The sequence below is a fragment of the Scophthalmus maximus genome, chromosome 3 (assembly GCF_022379125.1).
Source record: "Scophthalmus maximus strain ysfricsl-2021 chromosome 3, ASM2237912v1, whole genome shotgun sequence".
Classification (NCBI taxonomy): domain Eukaryota; kingdom Metazoa; phylum Chordata; class Actinopteri; order Pleuronectiformes; family Scophthalmidae; genus Scophthalmus; species Scophthalmus maximus.
This window is the reverse complement of record NC_061517.1, coordinates 7,330,001-7,351,761: the sequence shown is the minus strand read 5'-3', so window position 1 is coordinate 7,351,761 and position 21,761 is coordinate 7,330,001. Positions and strand designations below refer to the sequence as shown.

The window sequence follows — 21,761 nt, the reverse complement described above, 5'->3', positions numbered from 1 at the left end:
TTGTGCCCAATCCCAACATATGTTATTTCAAGGCACTTTACACACTGTAGTAAGATCCAGACCTACAATGTTACAGGAAGAAACCTCTAGTACAACTGGACTCGGTGTGGACGGCCATCTGCCTCGACCGGTTGGGGTTAGAGAGGAGACAACGTTTCGGCCACTGTGAAACAGTGAAGTTTAGCCTCTTGCAACAGGATCAGGACATAAACACGAGACAAGAACGGTAACATGGGGGAACAACAGACGCCAACAGGCCTGAACACCAACAGCACTTTTTAATCCGATTTTTAGCAGCACACAAATGAAACGGTAACTGACGACTCTGAACAATCACCAAAGAGCCCCTTCCGACCCCCGCTGTGCTCTTATCGTTTCATCTGATACGGAACAGGAGTGATGTGGTGAACCAAAGTGTCTGTTCGGTTCATTTTTATCTCTATGGCGACTGCTTGTAACAGTAGCAGGTTATCCTCCCCGACTCGTCCCGGTGGGATCGTATCCTGCCGCTGTTCAACTGACAGCTGGAGAGAAAAAGACATGGAAAATCAGTTTATACGGCCCCACTGAGAAACAGTGCTGATGGCTTCACACACATACACACACACACACACACACACACACACACAAATAAATACACAAATACACAATGCTGAAGCCTGTGGCGTCTAAAGGGGACCCATAACCTTGGATGAGGGAGATAGAAAGTGTGTGTGTGTGTGTGTGTGTGTGTGTGTGTGTGTGTGTGTGTGTGTGTGAAAATGAGAGAGTGGGCGGGTGCAGAAAAGGAAGTGGCGGAGAAGGTAGAAGTAAAGACAGAACAACAGAGAGAAACAGCAACAGATGACACGGAAGGAGGACGAGACCGAGACGAGCACGAAGAGAAGACAGGAGGAGGAAGAGACGGGACGAGGGATCGAGGGAGTGAGGAAGAGGTGAGGGAGAGGGGGCGGGGGGGGGGGGGGGGGGGGGGGGGGGGGGGGGAGTCGGAGGATAACTGTGAATGGGCCGGTGGATACACACACACAAAGTGAAAGTCTTTGTGATGAATTTAAATCTGAGAAACATAAAAGTTTTCATTTTTATATTTCATCAGTTTTATTAAGCATCAAGGAAATTATTAATTTCATAATATCGGGTGTTGAATAGAACCTACAGCTGCAAATGACGGTATGACAGAGCTCTTCAGTACAGTTTGGACTTGTTCTTGTGCCTCAGTGTTTTCCTTTGACGCTGCTTTACTCTTCTCATCCGACAGCTTTTCCTTTACAGATTAAGATTTCACATCCAAACACACGAACGTTACATTGTTGGATCAAACTATTTCACAAATATTAAAAATGCTTGTGACGTGCTAAATGCTGTTTACTGCATGAGTAAAATAAAACACATGACAGATAATACATACTTGATGGTGCAATAGTCAGAAATTGTTCTTTTAATACTTTAAATATATTTTCTGTTGATAATTGTGTGAGTTTATGTAAAGATTATGAATGCAGGATTTATTTTTTACTTGTAATAGAGTATTTTTATGTGATTTTGTTGCTATTTCTGTTAGAGTAAAAGATCTGAGTACTTGATTACTGCTCAGAAATGACAGTACTATAACTATTACTATCAGGTATGAGATAAACACTTGTACAGGGGAAGAAGGCAAGAGGTCATGGGGGGAATGAGGAGGAAATAACAGCAACTTAAATAAATTACATTTGAAATATTTTGTTTGATTAACATCGTACCTATTTATGTAAGCTTTTTTTTTTTAATCAATACGTTTATATCCTTGTTAACTCAGATAAAACAAACCCTTTTTTATTGAAAAAATGTCTTTTATTTCTAAAATAATAAAGTTTACATTCTGGGTTTTTTCCCAGAATAATAATAAGCAAAAAATCAAATTCTGCTCTTGTTATTCTGAATTTACAAGATAATATTGCATTTATTCTAGAAAAACATTCTTAATACATTGAGGGTTTTTTTTAATCTTGCTTCAGCAAAAACACAGCAGTAGGGTAACACTGAGGGTACCTGTTGTGATTCTAAAGAGTGGCGAGCGGCTCCTGAATAATTGATATATTTAATTATTATCTCTATTTTCACCAACATTTTCAAGATTGTACATAAGTGACTTTTGCCGAGGTGGTGATGATCAAATCTTAGTGACAGTCACTACGACCCAATCAAAGGAATGAAAATGTGAGATATAAAATATTTACTTACAAGCAAAAGTATTCATGATGCAGCAGTTATATTATTAGATTATATGTTATGTTTTTAGGTAATTGTTAATCATTCATGGACATTTTAAGCAGCATTTTAATGTTCTTTACAATCCAGGTGACGAAGCTCATTCAAACTAAATATTGTGATTTTTTTTTTACCGTCGTTTGTTTGTTTTGATAAAAACCTGAATTGTGTTAATTTGTGGTAAACTGCCCTCAAATTTATGATGAGGTCAGGTCACAAATTAAAGTCCCCCTCCGCTCAAAATGATCAATCGGCTTCTTCCTGCTGTTGATGAAAACACAGCTGTCACTGCCACATTTTAAGAACAACAGATCCTTGAGCAGGATGGTTCCTAGCTGAGTTTTTAACTCGTGTACAAATCCCAACCTGACCCAACACATTACATTTACAATGCAAATCAACGACTCTAAGGTGAAGCCAAAACATCTGGATCGCCCCCTGGTGGCTGGCTGCTCGACTGGTCGTAAAACCCCGCCCCCTTTATGTTAGCAGACGGGACATGGACCAAACTAAAAAAATGACACGAAGTACACGTGAAATAAATGTTTCCAAAGATGGTTTCTGTCATTAGTGTTGGTGCAGCATAAGTTTATGGTTGAAAGTTAAACAGGACAGAATTTTCCCGCTATCGACTGATGAGCGGAAAAATAACGTGGAGGTTATGAAGACTTTTTTGGTGTTTGTTATGTTACATGAATGTGTGTTATCTATGTTTTGGTGCTACTGGTGTTCACGCCGTGTTGTACGATCTGGCATGAATGATTCATGAGCAGCTGCTCTCGTGTGTTAATAACCAACGCCTGGAGCGTCTCTTCCTCTCTTTCGTCATCTCTCTATCTCTTCATTCGCTATCTGACTCATTCTCTCTCTCTCTCTCTCTCTCTCTACCTGAACAATTTGAATCGAGGTAATAACTGCCAGAAAAACATGTCTATTCCTGCTGCTTCTCCTCTCTCCTCCGCCTCATATGCCATCGTTCTCTCCTTCACTTTTACTTTCTCTCTCCGTTTCTCTCTCTGTTCACTTGTTTCTTCTTGTCCCTGGTTTGCCATTGATTTCATTTGAAGAAGGCGAGATAGACAGAGAACTCCCTTCATTTCACTGCTCAGTGGGTTAGTTGGTTAGCTAATCAGTTGGTTAGTTTGTTAGTTAGTTAGTTGTGGGAGCAGTGTTGTTGTAGGCGAGCTGGAGAAGCGGCAGCAGCTCTAGTGTCACAGGAGGATTCACACCTAACTGGCCTGAATCACATAAAAACAGAACACCAATAACTGGTAAGCCTGATCAATACATTTACTATTAAAACCTATTTACAGACGTAAAGGTGTCGTTACTTTACTCTTTTCACATCTTCTGTAGCTGGTCTAAGTTGTGTAATATGACCTAAAACGTGGTGTTAAATGTATTTAGAAAACCAATACTAAATGGAAATAAATCTACAGCTCCCCTAGAGGCTGCAGTGTTAGTCACAGCTACCATATAAAAAGGTTGGACCAGCGTTGTCACAATCTACACATATTAAGAATAATCATGATCATTTTTAAAAATTAAATATTGATATGATGTAAATAATACACAAGCAATCATATTGTGTAAATAATCAAGTGCTTTTTGTCTACCATGTTGAAGGTTTTTGTATTTTGTTGTAAAAAAAAATACAACACACAATAATCAAAGTTAATGCTGATATTGACAGCATTGTTTGTTTTTGGAATAATACGAGTTTTCATACCATAAAATAACTAATTAAAATCAAACTTATAATAAGCCTGAACGCCTGAACATACATCTGTGTGATAACAACTATCTAAAATTATAGTCACCATCTTTGGAAACATATATTAAAAGTGTACTTTGATGTTTTTATGTCGGTCTAAGTCTGCTCACATGGAGATTAATGTTAAGGACATGTACTGCAGCCAGCCACCAGGGGGCCATCCAGATGATTTGGCTCCACTTTTAGGAGCTGTCATAATGTCCATCTTTATTTACAGTCACTGGGAAGAACGCAGTGTCCTACAAATGACAAACAGTTATTAGTGAGACAACTTCATCTGCTAATTATGTAGAATTAAATTAATTGGTTAAGAATAAAAAAGAATGACAAGTGTCATTTTGGTTTGGACTCTGTGTCTCTCTGTGTGTGTGTGTGTGTGTGTGTGTGTGTGTGTGTGTGTGTCTGTGTGTGTGTGTGTGTGGGCGTATTGACTTCCTGATATGAGGAAACTCTCTTCCGAAGGAGGCACTGGAACGTTTCATATCTAAACTGCTGTGGAAACCTACTGAGTCAAAAAAGAAAGACACACACACAAACACACACACTCTTTAATTGTAAAGTTAGTGATCACAGATCTGTGGAGTCTGACAGCAGCTTTGTCTCGTCATTGGCTCAATAATTCTCTCATCACATAAAACGTCGAAAGTGAGGAGCTGCAGGAAGAAACACGTGGAGTCTGAGTGTTAACGGTTTAACTTATAGGGAAGCTCCTTAACGACAAAACTATCACGCACGTGCAGTGCAGATGCTCTTTGAGTTCCATCAGTGCTTCTGTTTTTTAGAGAACCAGATCTGGAAACACAGACACTGAACAGGATAGGAAACATTTTGCAAACACAAAAAACAAAAAAATGAAGAACAGGGTAAAAAGGAGTTTGTGAGAATTGACTCACATCAACAGTCTGTTAAATAACATGTTGACATTTGACCAAGTAAACTTTGTTTACACAATACTGTGCCAATCATTTTTATGTTCATAGCACACGTTTAATCACAGAGCTGAGAATGAGAAAACATTTCAATCAGAATAACCAATGTGAACCATGCTGGTAGAGGATGGATGGATGGATGATCTCGAAGATGTTCGTTGATTGGTGATAACAAGTCGAGGAGGTGTGTTCTGGTGCTGCTCAGCAGATAAGTGCGGTGCAGTTTTTTCCTGCAGTTCCAGTGAATCATTGTGTAAAATGTATATATTTTGACTGATATATATATATATATATATATATGTGTTCTGTTTCACTTTGACAGCCCGCTGATGTGACGTACACCTGAAACTGACTCAAACAGCTCAAACACACCGTCAACATGTCGGCAGTGCACTCAGCCCCGCCTCCTGCCGAGGAGCCGACCACACCCCCTCCGATGACCACACCCCCTCGCAAAGCCTCCGTCCGCCTGCAGGAGAGGTGGGTGTTTACCGCACACACACACACACACACACACACACACACACACCAACAAGGTATGGAAAACGTCCTGTTTGTCCCCCGTCTTCGAACAAACTTAGCGTCCAAGAAGTGTCCTCGCTTTGTCTTTACTTTGCAAACATTTGTCACTGCATTCCAAAAAAACTGTTCTTGATGAAAACATAATCTACTACCAAGGTACTTGAAAATGTCTCGCCTTTCTCAAAATGGCCTTGCCTGCCCAAAACGTCCCCTCTTTTAAGAGGTCCTTTTCTAACATCTCTTGACTTTTGAAAAACTGTCCTTTTCTCTACAAACTTGACAAACTTGACAAATAAAGGGATCCTCCCTTCTGCGTCACTTTTTGTGCTTTTTTTTCTAGACGGGGCTCTAATCTGTCGCTGCTGTTGGACGTGAGCAGACTGGGGGCGGAGCCTGTCTGCTCCGTCTCCACCCCGAAGGAGGTGTGGCTCCAGCTGCTTCACACCTCCTCGCGGCCGCTCACGCACACACTGCTGCGGCGAGCCGCTGAGGACACGAACTCGCTGAATGTCGAGTACCAGGTAAGGAACTAGGACCCCTGTCACTGACTGAGCCATGCACGAGGTGAGGTGGGCTTGTTTCAACATCCAGCTCTTCCCTGTCTCCGCCACAGAAGATCCCTCCAAACTTTGTGAGCGCGGCAGAGCTCGACGTTCCAGGACACACGATGAAAGACAGATACAAGACCATCCTACCCAGTTAGTTCCTCACCTCTCCTCCCATGCTCATTAGAAGCACAGTAAACACTGTTTTCACTCTCGTTTATCACTGGTGTTTGTTGCTGACCGTTTTTTTTTTACATATATTTTTTATTTTATTTTATTGTCGGTACCGGGTTTTACAGTTTCCAGCCCCTTCTGAACCAATTTACAAATCTATAGCAGACCCTCAAACAATCTAATCTTAGCACATTCAATTTTAACAATATCTTCATCTTACATAATAGGTAACACGGGAATTGATCCTAAATGTTAAGACAACAGGGAGACCAAAAAAATAAAACAAATAGATGAACAAATATATACAAATATGTATAAATACACACTTTTAAATAAAACAAATCAGGGTTTATATAAATACACACACAAACATACACACACAAACATACAAACATAAATAGAAATGCATATATACATGCAGAAAAATAAAGAGAGAAAGGAAGTATAATAATAAAAGATTATTGCGACAAGATTGCTGCGACATTAGGTCATTTTCCAAAGGCGCCCGTGTTTCTGTGTATTTCTTCTCACTATTTTACAAAGCAAAAGCTACCTTTTCCAACTCAACCATTTCCATTCCGTCAGTGATCCACTCTCTCTGAGGTTGGTGGGTTTTGTTACAATCCAGTTTTTCGTGAGAACCTTTTTTTGTGACCATGTTGTTTACTGTTCAGATCCCGAGAGTCGGGTGATTCTGAGGAGCCCAGAGGACGAGGCAGGACCAGACCGATACATCAACGCCAACTTCGTCAGGGTCAGTCTAACGTTATTTCATATTGAGTCAGGTTACCCTGCAGCTTTCTACATATGACAGCGGGGGACCTGGTGTAGGTGAGAGCCAGCCCCTCCATGCTGCAGACGTGTTTCCAAGTGCAGTCGTCATTTTCCCGTCCAGCGCCCACGTTGTTTAAATGTCAAACGTCCACGGTTGTGTTAGTGTCAAGATCATTGGCCTAAATAAAGATGAATGACATGTGTGTTTCACTGTTTCACTATTGTTTTAAGGCTCTTCATCAGTCACATGTAGTAACATGCAATTACACGGATAGCGGATATCTGGCTGGAAGGGAACACGGGGCTCAGTATCATGAGTATCATCAGTGTAGCAATGATAAGAAAAAACACCAGACCACAGGAGTAAAGAGAGAAGAAAAGAGGACCGAGCACAGAACCCTGTGGGACCCCGGGGGAGAGAAAAGGCCCCTTACACACTCGGAGATATGAAGCCGTTTGGATTTGGATTCGAAGAGACACAGATGTTCACAGATGAATGCTGTTACGTGTATTTAATGATTAAAATGTTTACATGGATTTTAACGTTCGCAACTTATTGAGTACAAACAACAGTGAGTTCAATGCGGTGAAAAACATGTTTTTCCTTCAGTGTTTTATTATGAAGAAAGACAAGCTGCTGTGACACTGTCACTCAGCGTGGGCATCTGTGTGTGTGTGTGTGTGTGTGTGTGTGTGTGTGTGTGTTTGTCAGAAAGCTCGACAGACAGAAACTCAGTCATGCGCTGTCGGTTTTGTTAGCGTGGGTGTCTGACAACCAGGAAAACCACAGCAAGTGAGGGAGGAAGTGACACGTCCCTAACTCACCCCCAACCCCCCCGGCCGACGCACCCCTCACAACTCACACTTTGCAGCATCAGCTTTGTGTCAACACATACGATAACATGGATTCCTTGTCACCAGAAGACGCGGCGCGGTTTCAAACACGGAGGAACATGAATTAAACCTGTTTCATTCACATGCATGTTTGTTTACTTGCTCATAGTCTTCCCCTTCCCTGCCTTAGCTGGTTCATTGCTGGCTTTTCATGATGTGTCACTGCCACCTGTAGGCCAGTGGAATAATGTGAAGCCATTATAAAGTGACATCACCAATAAACATAGTACCCACTTATGTAATAAAACATTTCACAAACAGGTGTTAAGCTATTTATGAAATTCCCTGTATTTGTAACCAGGTTCTTCATGTCTAATGATTCCAACTGTTATCTCGTCAGTCCCCTGTAAAACACTCTGAACTGCACTCACCTGTGTGAACCCATCCCCCTCTCCTTGCTGCAGGGTTACAAAGGGGCCCAGAGGGCCTACATCGCCACCCAGGGCCCGATGGTGCACACTGTGGGGGACTTCTGGGATATGGTGTGGCAGGAGGGGAGCAGCATTATCGTCATGGTTACCAGACTCAAGGAGAACAACGAGGTGATGAGACGCGCCTGACACATGTTTGGTACTTATGTAAACCATCATATATGGACCGTCAGCGTTTTCGCCCTTCAACATGCGCCTGTGTATTTCTTCAAGAAATGTGAGCAGTACTGGCCACAGCCGGGAGGGGCGACGGCAAGAGTGAGGGAGGAGGAGGAAGAGGGCAAAAAGGAGCAGAGGGACGAAGAGGAGGAGGAAGAAGATGAGACGAGTCGATTCGGTAGATTCGTCCTCAGAGTGAGAGACAGCAGAGAAAAAGGCGGGTTCACGGTCACCGACATGGAGATCCAGGTAAAGTCTCTGTGAATCAGATTCACCAGAACTCTCATCACTGCACAAACATCATCATTCTATGATGTTACTGTATCTCATGCACAGAGAATGTTTGTCTGTCCACGTACTTTTGGCCATGTATGTATGATAGTGTCTGAACCTGGACTGAAAGATTCTGAGTGTGTGTTCTCTGCACAGCTGTCTTCGGAGCGGCGTCCCGTCAGACACTACTGGTTCACCTCTTGGCCCGACCACCACATCCCACAATGCACCACTCCTCTGCTGAGGCTGGTGGAGGAGGTGGAGACGTACAGCAGGTCGCTCCTACCACCCGGCTCTCAGCCGAGCACAGACCCCTGCCCGGGCCGCGGCCCTGGACCGATCGTCGTCCACTGCAGGTTGTTCTGCTTTCCTGATCTCCTACTCAGCAGAAAAGAGAAAACTCATAAAATTCTTAAGGCTCCTATCGGCGGAATTTTATCGCCGAACCGATAAATCAGTCGGTTTTATTACACAGTTCATTGTGTTTTATTGTTGGGTAATATGGTTTGGATGATTGGTATGAAAATTAATTAGGAATATATTATAATAAACCTGGATGCCCCAAACATTTACCATAGCTATTGTGTTAATATCTCCTCTCCTCTGCTCTTGTCTCCTCTCCTCTCCTCAGTGCAGGTATAGGCAGGACAGGTTGTTTTATAGCCAGCAGTATTGGTTGTCAGCAGCTCAGAGAAACGGGTCAGGTTGACGTCCTGGAGACAGTTTGTCAACTCCGACTCGACAGGTAGGTGAAAAACAAAACAACCCACCTTTGACCTTTGTTTGTATTGCCTGTGTGTAGCATGTGTAACCCTGTAGTCGCCCTCATCACCCTGTGCAGAGGTGGGATGATCCAAACCACAGAGCAGTACCAGTTCCTGTACTCCACTCTGGCTCAGTACAGCTCCCAGCAACAACATGACCAGGTACCGAACCCCCGACCAGTGATTCTTCCTCATCAGACATTCAGATCTTTTTTTAGAGACCTGACAACCCATCGACCAGCCGATCAGAGGCGCTGTGACTTATTGTGAACTTAACTCATGAGCGGATCCAAACCAAGGGTCTCTCACAGTTCCATCATCTGTCTGTTACCCTCAGCTCTAAGCTCACTGGTTTCTACTGAAAATGTAAATCTTTACAACTTTTAGAAACATATAGTTTTACTTTTTAAAAGCCAAACAGAAGGAAACACAGTTTTTGTTAGCAGGAGTTTTTGTTGTTGGTGTGACCCAAAAACCTGCATGTTTGACAAACAATCTGTGGTTTAGATATGAGGACCAGCTGGTGTGTGATTGGGTTCCTCTGGATAACAGGACTGTTTTCTCTTCAGGAACAGAATCAGAACCAGCCCATCACACTGCCACAGAACCAGCAGAACCCAGAGGACCGAATCAGCACACAGCTACAGAACCTCCAGCTGGACAACACACAGAACCAGATGAACTGATACCATACAGAACCTCTACACACCTAATGAAACCCAGGATGACCTCAGAACCAATAGAGCCAAAACAGTGGAAACAAGAAGAGATGACGCCAGCAGCAGAACCCAAAACCTGATGCAGTTACGGATCGAGAGTTGGAGAACCAGCAGAACCACAAGTGTCATGATCTCACAGGAACCAGACAACAACTAAAGAGTTTCACCTGACTCAATGTTAGACTGAACATTAAATTAAATCAAAATAAAGAAATATTATTTGACACGATCAAGGTGTTTTTAAAGATATTTGAAGAATTTGACTTCAAACAGGATTTCAACAGAAAGCCGAAGTGAAGCCTGAACCTCCAGGTTCTGCTCCAATCTCTAGATCCAAGTCTTCTCCAATGCAACGTGATATTTATTTTGTAAATCGTGGTCACATTTAGAATAAAATTCTACAATACAGTACAGTATGCATTTGGGCATTTCTCATTTCTCATCAACAAAGTAAACACTGAATAACAGTGGGATAAAACGACTCCATCAAAATAAAAGGGTCAAATCTGTAAACATTTCAATGGGTATTAATTTAATAGGATAATTTATTTAATATATACAGTACATATATATTATCAGACGACCTGATTGCCTTTCATTTTTATAGTAAGTACCTTCTGTCTACAGCAGAGGGCAGAATTTCCATAACACAGAAGTATGTGTCTCCTCTTGTTTCTGCTCTCCTCTGCTTCACAGATCAACTCCACCCAAACCGGAAGCAGAGCGGACACCCTGCTGACAGCTTTTCCCAAACCTAACAACAGGATCAATAATAAGGAAACTTACAGAAAGACAAAAAGTTAAAATTACAGAGGATTCTTTATAAAAAATATATATTCTCTTTCATTTTGTCCATAAATAAATACTTTATTGAACAATATGTTCTAGGGAAACTGTTTTATTTTGCGAACTATTTTGAAGGGCCGCACCGGATGTGGTGTGAGTTAATAAATCTTTTGACGGCGCTGTGGCAAAAAAAAGGCGTAGCTAGTAAACATCGCAGAAAAACAGAGCGGACATTGAAGCCTGAAAACGCCGACTTATTAAATATCATCTTCGGTTCATACTAACCCAGTCGGTGTCGTCCGTTTTCCCGTTGCCCGTCCGTGGTTGTGTCAGCGACTGTCATCGTCTCGAAAAAAGGGACTCTGCCGGGGCGTTAGCCAGCTAGCTAGCTAGCACAGCCACCTAGCCGCAGCAGAGGCAGCAGCAGCAGCGTTAGCTTTAGCGTCAGACGACGAAGATGATAGCGCTGATCAACAAACTGCTGGACTGGTTCAAGGCGCTGTTCTGGAAGGAGGAGATGGAGCTGACCCTGGTGGGGCTGCAGTACTCCGGCAAAACGACCTTCGTCAATGTGATAGCGGTAAGATCCGGGGCCAACGCAGCCGCCGACGGACGTGCCAACGCCAGCGTTTCCAGTTAGCATCTGGCTCCATCCATTGTTATCCTGCGGTGGTGAGGTCAGCTAGCTGCTCGCGGTCGACCCCAGCAAGAACGCGGATCGACTCATCGATACACGAATGACTCCCGAGTCCTGTCAGTTTGTTTGAGTCTCGGGTCGTTTTGTACAGATGACAGACGCTCGGCTCTGTGTGTCTGTTAAATCAGTCCAGCTACTCCCACGTCTGCACCGGTGATTTGATTTTAACCTCCACCGGAAATTCAGATTTTATGAAAAAGGGAATAGAATGAGCCCCTCATGTCTGGGCTGGAAATCCCATCGTGGTGCTGTTATTAGAATTTGGTCGATCCTCTGACACTGTGACCTTTCCTCCCTGGTCACTGTCAGCCCCCTGTCACACATCACCAGCTGGGTGCCCCCCCCCCCCCCCCATACAACAGCCCCAGGTTTAATTTCTGGCTGACCTACTAACATAGATTGGTATTCACCCGATGAGATTGATGTCTTAGCTTCTGTATTCAAGCCCCACGCAGGTCTGTTAATGACCTTTTATGACCGGTCAGGTTGTAAATGAGTGGAATTATGTTGAGATTTGATCGTGTCATAAAAGTACTGCTAACAATGATATCATGTCAGATGGGTGCCACGGAATAAAAGCAGATAGGAGCGGGTGTAATACAACACCTGTGTGGCTGGACTGTAGGTGTGCAGCCTACTGAGTGTTTCTTCTTTTGAAATGAGACAAACCGTTTCCAGTGCAGACGAGAAATCCTCTGATTTTGGATTTTTGCCAACCGCAACGGCATGATTCCTATTGTTTTCAATTTGTGAGTCTACCTGTGTGTGTGTGTATATGTGTGTACTGTAGATGGAAGGTTTATATGTATCAGTAAGAAGTGTGTGTGTTTGTGTGTTTCAGTCTGGGCAGTTCAGTGAAGACATGATTCCCACAGTTGGATTCAACATGAGGAAGATCACCAAGGGCAACGTCATTATCAAGGTTGGTAGTTCAATTTCCTGCTTCGACTTTGCTGTCTGTGCATTTTTTATACCTTTATGTACAGTTTTTCAGGTTGATAGAACTGAGTGTTGGATGATCAAGACAATCAATGTCAGTATATTAAGACGATCAATCACTGTATATAGAGACGATCGATGACAGTATGTAAAGACAATCAATGACTGTATATGAAGACAATCAATGATACAAAGATAGACGGCGTGTCTCCACTTCCTTCTGCTGTGCAAACATGGAGCCAAAATACCTTATGTTGATGCAGTCGTTGGAACATGCTTGTCATCTGTCATTACAATAATATTAATTATTAATACAATAATAAGAATCTGGGTTTGATGCATATCTTCATCACTTGCATGTTAAGTATATGTAGTAGCATCAAATAACTTCTTAATTGGAGATTTTTTTTAACTACGTGTTGACCTCATTTAATTCATCCATTGAAAACAACTGTGGGTCTCAGAACAAGCCCGACGTTAAGTCATGTCGGTACGTGAGCATTAGGGTATTACCAATGATTGAAATAAAAATCTGAGCCATCTGTCAACACATTGAAATAATATTATAATACTTTACATAATAGTGGTAATAAATATGATAAGATAATAATAATAATAATGCTAGTATTAATCAAGAATTAGTCAGTAGCTGTTACTGACATCATTAATCTTTAGAAGCAATAATTTAGGCTAGAGACTCTTTTTCATCCAGTAAATAAAATTGTGAAACCATAAGATAAACAGGTTTAAATTTAGATACACAAGAAAAAAGTAATATTCAGATTATGAATCAAAGAGCAAGACATGATCTCTCAAACATGTTGTTTTTGTCTTTTACATAAATAAGCAAAAATAAAAATGTGTGTTTTAAATGTAGACACTTTTACTCAAGTGTCAGTATTTCTGTCCTTTTTTATTCATCACAAGCTAATTATATTTACACATGATCTTCTCTAACCGAGCTGCTCTCTCGCTGTGTCTGTAGTTGTGGGATATCGGCGGTCAGCCTCGCTTCAGGAGCATGTGGGAGCGTTACTGCCGAGGAGTCAGCGCTATTGTGTAAGTCCCGGTTTCCTAAGATCTGGTTACTGCCACTTAAAGGGCCGTTGGGACGTCTCTGCCGGGTCCAAACTCGACAGCAACGCCAAGAGATACGCGAGTCTGACTCGTCCTTCTGTTCAAACTGAAGGTTCTCAGCAGATAATCATCAATAAATCTAATCTTTGAAAACTGTTGCTGACCAAAATTTTGGTCAAATCACAGTTAACACGTTGGAAAAATGAAAAACCCTTGAGATTGATGATCAGAAGTGTCCTGGGGTTTTGTGCTGTGGAGCTGCGTCGTATTAACCCAGTTGTCCTGCTGAGATGTGGTCAGAAAGCTGCAGGGCAAATGGGTCATATTCACGCAGCAAAGAGAACCAAAATTTGTTCTGCATGTATAATTTGCATGTTATGAAAGTGAAGCTGAGGGGTTGTGCCACATTTCTCTTCCCCTAACCCTTTTAAGACACAACATTCTTAAAGAAAGTAATAAAAACATCCCTGGATCCTCCTCTTTGTTCGGACAAAATGTAATTGGTTCTTTCTTGGCTCATGTCCTATCCCTCCACTAAGATTCTTGGAAATGTGTATAGTAGGTTTCATATTATCCTGCTGTCAAACCAAATGACCAATGGAAGTTGAAGAGATTGAAGTCTTTGGAGTAACGTTTTGAAAGACTGTGCAGATGTTAAGTCAGTTTTTCTTTTGTTTTTAGTTACATGGTCGACGCGGCAGATCCAGAGAAAATCGAAGCCTCCAAGAACGAACTCCACAACCTGCTGGACAAACCGCAGCTGCAGGGAATTCCTGTAAGAACAAGACACAACAAGAAACAACACACTCACCAGAACAAGTCAGACCAGACCGTCCAAGACTGAGTCCAACAAAAACAACCTGACTGGACAAGATGATCTCAACTGAACCTGACAAATGTGACAGAATGATCCGACCAAACCAACGAGAGTGACGGGACTGACTTGACCTGACGGAACCTGACTGTCCTGAGTGAACTGGCTGTAATCTTCAACTCTGAGGGAACCACAATAAACATATTGACATCAGGTCTAAACAAATAGTTCTAATCCTAATGCTTAACTAATGCTGGGTTACATACTATCTTCACTTTGAGAAGCGTCTGGTCGTCTTCCATCTTTTCTTGTCCTGTCCTCGGACATTAAGTGAGGGGAGGGTGACTGCATATTTTACTTCTGTCTCACTGATCATACAAGTTTTCATTACACTCTCTGCTTGGTTATAATATTTAAATTCAGTTAGTCAGTCAATGTTAGAGGTTATTAGAAAAATTACTCCACGCGAAGAACACATGGGATCAAACGTGAACAAACCCGGACTAAATCTGAGCCTGCACCAGACGCAACAAGAAACAAGGAGACAAACTAAAACACGTCTTCACTGTGAATTGAAGAAGGTGCAGTTTCTGCTGTGTGTGATAGCTGTTGTGTTTTTTGTGTGTGTTTAGCTGATGTCTTTTCTGTCTGTGTGTCTTCAGGTTTTGGTTCTGGGTAATAAGAGGGACCTGACTGGAGCTCTGGATGAGAAGGAGCTCATAGAGAGGATGTAAGTTGACACATCAGTCGAGTTTGTACATATGCTGATGTCCACACTGTACAGCTATGTCAAGAGCCTGTCAGTATATTCTATTCTATTATATTCTATTACAATATATTATATACAGTATCAAGCTACATATATGACTCTGAATGTTGCAGTTAATTCATAGTGCATAGAATACCAGTGGAATACCAGGTGTAACCATAGCAACAGTGACGACTTTTAAAACAAACGTGTGTGAGTGTGAACAAGGCCTAGCTGATCTGTAGCAAATGGCGTCTCCTGATTAATCTAGTAAAAAAAATGTATTTTGCGTGAATGAGTGTTTTAACTGCGGACAGTGATAATTTTTCTTCATTCCATCAGGAACCTGTCGGCCATCCAGGACAGAGAGATTTGCTGCTACTCTATCTCCTGCAAGCAGAAAGACAACATCGGTATGAAACACACACACACACACACACACACACACACCTGTGACGACCCTTGATTACATGACACATTTACATTCCCTATAGTCTAGAACTAAAACGACCTCCACATGGACATATTTTAGTTTTAAATTGAAGACTCATCATTGTTGACGGAGCGTCAGTCTGTGTTCAGCACGGTGTGAAAAATCCCTGCTGCCTCATTCATCTCAATAAGCCCACTGTGTTGACACGATGATGAAGGTGTCAACTGCGATGCCCACTAAAATACACAACCCACATTTTTCAGTAGATCACTTAAAATGATGAACGGTGTCTTCAGGGGTGTTCAATCAGGAGTATAATTATTGTGGTGGCTTCGGGACGGATTTTGATATAAACCTTTGTGTTTAGGCTGCAACACTAACTGACTCTCTGTGGTTATTTTAACTTAACAATTTAACATTACCTTTGTCATAAATAACTATACATGAAAACAAAACAAAAAAGCAAGCAAATATATAGAACTTGAATTAAAAAGAATAAAAGTTTTCATATTGACAAACATAAACACAGATACAGCTTTGACCCAGACACACACACACACACACACACACACACACACACGCACACACTCTTTCTCTGCTGATATCACACGTCTCTCTCTGCAGACATCACCCTCCAGTGGCTGATCCAACACTCCAGGGCTAAGACGAGTTCCTGAGAACAGATACACGCCCCCAACCGACAGGCCACGCCCACCCACCCTAACACATCCTCTTTCTCTCTCTCTCTCTTTGATCAAACACACCCCTACCCCAGTTCACCCAGTCAGAAAAAAAAATATTTATCTTGGATCCAGACAAGACGAAAGAGAAGATTTTTGTTATTATGATGAGCTGATTTCTTTTCTTCTTTTTTAAAATCCAACCACCGCTCACGTCATTGTTTGACACTGGCAACAGAAAAGTGGTATCAGTGCATCTTTACAGATTCACACAACAACCTCCACCATTCTGGGTTTTTTTTTTAAATTGGTGAACAACTCTTTGTATATTAATCTCACCAAAAAGTCCGCCTTTTATTTATCACCATAACTGCCAAAAACTAGAAACTGATAAATGAATTTTTTTTCATTTTAATGGCCATAAAAAACACAACACACATTTAGCCCTTTTTTAGCTGGAGGCTGTTTTGTGGATTTGTTTCCTCCCTCAGATTTTCCATGATCCTATAAACACCAATCTGCCATAATCATTTCCTCTCCTTCTCTTTTCCACCTCTGTTGATTTTCATTTCCTCCCCCACTCCTTCCACCTTTCCCTCTCTACCTCCACATCATCTATCCATCCATTATTTCACCTTTATATAATCCTGAGAAGCCTCTCCTCCTCCCTCGTCCGTCGTAAACTGCTTGTCCTCTTCTGTACTCCCTCTATCTTTCCTTCCTCCCTTTTCTTATTTTTGGATGTTACCTTCTTCCTCTCTTTCCTCGTTGCTGGGCCCCTCGCTGTCTTTCTCTCTCTCTCCCTCCTGCTGAGCGAGGGATTAAAACCTTTTTATTGCACTGTTGATTTTGGTTTTGTAAGATATTAATGAGAATAATGTTAATAATCTTCTTATTGTGACATAACCTGGTCTGTCCAGATTTAATGAAGTGGTACTTAAACTGGAGAAGGAGAAATGTTATTATTTCTTTTCATATGTCTGTAATAAGCTTCTAATTTCTTATTTGTTTTATAATGTGATTATTTTTTATTGTTGTTTGCTGACTTCATAAGTCTTTTCTTGGCGCTCAGCTAGAGTTCAGCGTTTTCTGCTCTGAGTAGTCTGCTGATTGGACCAGGGGTGTCACGTGACCAGGCTGCGCCATTACATCCTGTCTGATTAAAAGGATAAATGTAATCAGTCACATTTAAATTTTTATTTCAAAATCAATTGATTTAAATGTTTTCATCCATTTGTTTTCTTTTAACAACGTAATTCATGATCCCAGGTGTAAAATTGGACATATGCATTTTGTCAATGACAGAAGAAGAAATTTATCCTTCCTCTTTTTTTAATAACAAGATGGAAACGTGGTGTTGAATTACAACTGAAATATAAAATTATTTATGTGCTCATATGTATGACAGATTTGAAAGTTTATTAAGAAATTTGCCTTTTAATATTATCAAAATGCAAAATTACTGTCATAAAAAACTGATACTGAGGAGGAAAATTGTTACAAAATGTTTCGAAAATGAAATAGCAAATTGACTTTGCATTTTTGAGTATTTCATGACATCTTGGATTAATCCTGTTTCAAAAAAAATTAAATAAAACTAATTGTTTTTTTCATGCTGATCTACCTTTTACCATCAGCTAATGGTGAATGTGAAGGAAAATATTGTGGTGTTTTTTGTAGTAAGCCCGTAATTTGTTTGTTTTAAAACAGCATTGTCTCAAACAAAACAGAGCAAATATTGCTATCACTGTTTTTCAGGTGATGTGCTGATGATTGGCAAAAAATTCTCATCTAGAAAAGATGTTATGAGAAATGTCTCTGAAGACCTGATTAAAACGTTTACTTAAAATATATCATGAGACTCAAAACATGAGCATGTAGCTTTGTCCGAAGATCGTCATTAGCATTATGCCCACATCCTCATGCTATTTTTGACAGTACTTATATTTATTCATCTGTTTGTCACTTGCAACATCATTGGCCAGCTCTGGCCTCCTAATGGTTCATATCACGCCCTGACACATCCTGGTCCTGACAGCAGCCAATCAGACAGAACAAACAGCAACATGGCCTATATTTTTTCTTTACCAAGGTCATTTTGTTTAAGAGTGGTCAAACTGTCAGCATCGTATGTGGGAGATTAATTCTGCTCGCACTCACTCACCTGCTCTTCACTGTCGGGCCAAACCGGGTTTGTCTGGTATCAAGAGACTTCAGGCCTTTTCTCAGTCTCACTCGGTTCTGTTGATTGGCTGTTTGCTACTTAATTGCTTCAGCTCAAACACACTTTTGTCTGGAGCAATGGCAGAGGACAGAACGCTAGATCCACCATTATACAAATGACAGATTGTTTTGAAAGTATATTTATGCTAAAGTACATTCATGTTTTGTTTATCACAATAACACCCACATGAAATTGGCGCCAGTGTCTTCGTAGCGTCGGGAAACAACAGCGATGTACAAGTCTATTAAATAAAATCACATAAGTCCAAGCTGGTGATCTGGTCATGAAAGCTGTCCCAGTTACAGACGTGCGTTCTTGTGGGTTAGGTCTCCTGAATTTAACTGACCATGTTGGAACTTTCGTAGAATGGGTTCTTCTGCGAACAATCCACTTTTGGATTCCCAACAATGGGAAAGCGATCTCCCAACAGAGCAAGGTTGATCTCTCAGCAACACACTACCAAACTTCGGAGAAACGCAAGATCAAATTCCCAAACACACAAGTCCGATCATGGAGTAATTTTTATTGAGAACGTTTTACTTTTTTTGCCGGAGTCGAACCTGCAATCTGTGATAGTGAACAGTTGTTGAGCCATCTTTAGCCCGACAGTGGAAAGCTGCTTATTCCTTAATAAATACCCAGAGCGGTGGATCTGAAGGAGCTGGAGGCCCCTGCAGATGTCTGTACGTCCTAGATCTGAAACCAGTCAACAACAACAAGCACAACTTGTACCACACCGTATCAAGTCCCATTGGTTCATTTTACTCTAAGAATTAAAAACTGAATCTCCCTTGGCCTCTAAATGTCCGTTTGGTCTCCAGCTGCTCCAGATATCAGGTTCTGGTGTTTTCTGAACCAGCCAAGAGTTGTTGTCTGACTCCCTTCTGGGCCACTCAAACTTTATTGATCTGTTGATCAGCCAGCACAGTGATTATTAGTTATTTATGCCATCAGACAGATCAGATTGCCAAGTGAATTTCAAAGGCACAGTTCACCTTGGTTTGATAATATAATAATAATAATAATAATAATAAATTGCATTTATAGATCCAGTTGTTCTAACAGGAATTCCGTTGGTTTGAAACAGGGGTAAAAGGTTCAGTATGCTTCAAACAAACTAGTTTATATATTCTGAAATCTTGTTAAAATGCGTTTAAAGGCGAAAAATAAAAGAGGCAAGATGGGTTGAATTGTACAAATGGGGTTAACAGAGTCTTACCCTAAGGACATCAATGGTGTTTCAGTAATATTGGCTTGAAAATGGTCAGAAGTAGTTGTATGAAGAGTGTAACAGAGCTGGACACACCAGGCAAGTCGCTGTGTAAAGTAAGCATGATCGTGGTATTTATGGTTTTCAAAAGTCACACTAATTGTTGGATCATACAAGTGCTTCGTTTGAAGCATACTGACCCCCAAATGACTCTCCACCCCGTGATTTTCTGTATGCATTTCTCTCTTCTTTATTGAAATACAAAAAAACCAATAATTGGAATCAGACCAGAAAGCAAATGGACAGTTAAAACGAGAACAGTTGAAATTTGTTGTCTCCTAGTGGTCAACTCTGAGACGGACACTTTGACTCGTGTACCAGCTACGAGGTGTCTGGTAAATCCAGGGCGACACCTTCAGATTACAGCTGTTGGTATTTTCTGTCCTGTTCTGTGTGAACCTTGAAATCCCTGGCTTCTGATTGGCTCTGGGCTCTTATGTTTGCATGCGGAGGGCAGGGATTGTATATCTGTAGGGACCCGACCGAGTAAAAGGTTATTTTGGTGCAACTTTATCATAAAATGGCCTTAATCCAGTGCATCAACCTGAGTACTAACCTACAGAGAAGTAAAACAAAGTACACAACATGAAATGTCCTTAAAACAGTGCAATAAAACAGAAGTATTGATTTTGTGCTTAAACTGTGTTTTTAAGTACATGATGTCGGAGAAGGATCTATGTGCTTTACCGTAGTTTTCTAACAGATGAATACACTGGAATATGGTCATTGTAATGTAAAGTTTGACCTTTTTTCTTTTTTTAATAGAAAAAAAAATATCCAGTAACGACCTGTGTCCGACCGTGCGTGTACAAACTGAACCTGTGCGGGATGTGATGAAAAATGTGTTAAGATCATCAGATTTGGTTGAATCATCACCTGAACGTCGACAACTGCTGATTAACAACATAATCAGCCATAAAACGAAAATCCAGTCACAACCAGCAGCATCATGACAAACACTGTGTGTATCCTAAGTGTCCTTGTGTCGGACACATAGACTGTATATGACGACGATCAGTGACCAATCACGAATCAGCCTCACGTCTCAAACATAAAGTCTTAGTTTTCATAGCTTCAAATAACTAATAAAAACAAACTTATCAGAAACATGAGCACTTGAACATACATCAGTGTGATAAGAACTACCTAAAATGACAGAAACCATCTTTGAAAACATTTATTTAACGTCTTTTCTTTTTTTTAGTTTAGTCTGTCCCATCTGCTCACATGGAGGGGCGGGGCTTATTGTCTATACTGCAGCCAGCCACCAGGGGGAGGTGAAGATGATTTTGGCTTCACCGTTGGGAGGTGTCATGTTGTCCATCTTTATTTTCAGTCTTTGCTCACACAGTGAGAACTAATGCAACTGTTAACCTTCACCTGTTTGTCATACGAGATCCTAATGATCAAAAAGAGTTTCGTTTGAATCAAAAAGAAATCAGGAAATCAAAAACTCAAATTCAGCCCAGCTCCAGTAAATTTGATTATTTTCTCCTGATGTTTTAATAAAATAATTTAAAGTATTTTAAAAGGACCATGAATTTTTCTTAACTTTTAAAATGTGTGCCCTCAAATCAGTTTTAAAATACAGAAGCCAGACTAAAGACTGATTCACCAGATTCACCTAAAACAATTAGCGCACCATTAAAGACACAGGAAGTGAGCTGCTGGTTGTGCACTGTCTTACTCAAAGACACTAACACAGATGTTTAACCACTGTTGTGTTTGTATTATTCTGGTTTTGTTGCTGATCCTGTTGTCGGGAGTTTGCACATGTCGGGTTCAACACGGTGAAGACGGCCGTTTGTACATTATGATTTGATTCAGTTGATATGTGTTTTAATAGAAACATGCTTGTGTATGATACTAATAAAAACACCATGGA

At 41.0% G+C, this 21,761-nt stretch overlaps 2 protein-coding genes across 4 annotated transcripts in view; both read left to right on the top strand.

The window, feature by feature from the left end:
- The first annotated feature begins 778 nt into the window (after positions 1-778).
- On the top strand, positions 779-10,617 carry LOC118316545 (tyrosine-protein phosphatase non-receptor type 7). 3 transcript variants are annotated; one of them, XR_004795219.2, is made up of 11 exons: positions 779-935; positions 5,276-5,433; positions 5,816-5,996; positions 6,089-6,173; positions 6,869-6,948; positions 8,267-8,404; positions 8,507-8,701; positions 8,882-9,081; positions 9,362-9,470; positions 9,567-9,651; positions 10,059-10,116. XR_004795219.2 is itself a non-coding variant. In XM_035644457.2 (11 exons), exons 2-11 carry the CDS (start codon positions 5,333-5,335, stop codon positions 10,173-10,175), a joined length of 1,296 nt encoding a protein of 431 aa, XP_035500350.2. In that variant the 5' UTR covers positions 779-935; positions 5,276-5,332; the 3' UTR covers positions 10,176-10,617. The 3 variants fall into 3 exon arrangements, 2 of the variants coding, with proteins under 2 accessions (XP_035500350.2, XP_035500351.2); XM_035644457.2 differs by having other exon boundaries at positions 9,357-9,470; positions 10,059-10,617; XM_035644458.2 differs by lacking the exon at positions 779-935 and adding an exon at positions 3,058-3,521 and having other exon boundaries at positions 9,357-9,470; positions 10,059-10,617.
- Positions 10,618-10,976: 359 nt separating this feature from the next.
- Positions 10,977-21,761, top strand: part of LOC118316546 (ADP-ribosylation factor-like protein 8A) — a 10,792-nt gene continuing 7 nt past the window's right edge. Inside the window, exons 1-7 of the mRNA XM_035644459.2 lie at positions 10,977-11,574; positions 12,533-12,613; positions 13,616-13,689; positions 14,389-14,482; positions 15,184-15,251; positions 15,612-15,682; positions 16,327-21,761. The exon at positions 16,327-21,761 is cut by the window's right edge and continues 7 nt beyond it. Of these exons, the coding sequence (XP_035500352.1) occupies positions 11,452-11,574; positions 12,533-12,613; positions 13,616-13,689; positions 14,389-14,482; positions 15,184-15,251; positions 15,612-15,682; positions 16,327-16,379 (564 nt within the window). The 5' untranslated portion in view covers positions 10,977-11,451 and the 3' untranslated portion in view covers positions 16,380-21,761. The remainder of the gene's footprint in view (positions 11,575-12,532; positions 12,614-13,615; positions 13,690-14,388; positions 14,483-15,183; positions 15,252-15,611; positions 15,683-16,326) is intronic.

What these genes read in the sequence shown, in the direction of transcription:
- LOC118316545 (XM_035644457.2), top strand. Translation starts at nt 5,333, where the DNA reads ATGTCGGCAGTGCACTCAGCCCCGCCTCCTGCCGAGGAGCCGACCACA. An exon ending in TCCGTCCGCCTGCAGGAGAG is followed by an intron (nt 5,434 to 5,815) that starts GTGGGTGTTTAC and finishes TTTTTTTTCTAG; the next exon opens with ACGGGGCTCTAATCTGTCGC. An exon ending in TGTCAACTCCGACTCGACAG is followed by an intron (nt 9,471 to 9,566) that starts GTAGGTGAAAAA and finishes CACCCTGTGCAG; the next exon opens with AGGTGGGATGATCCAAACCA.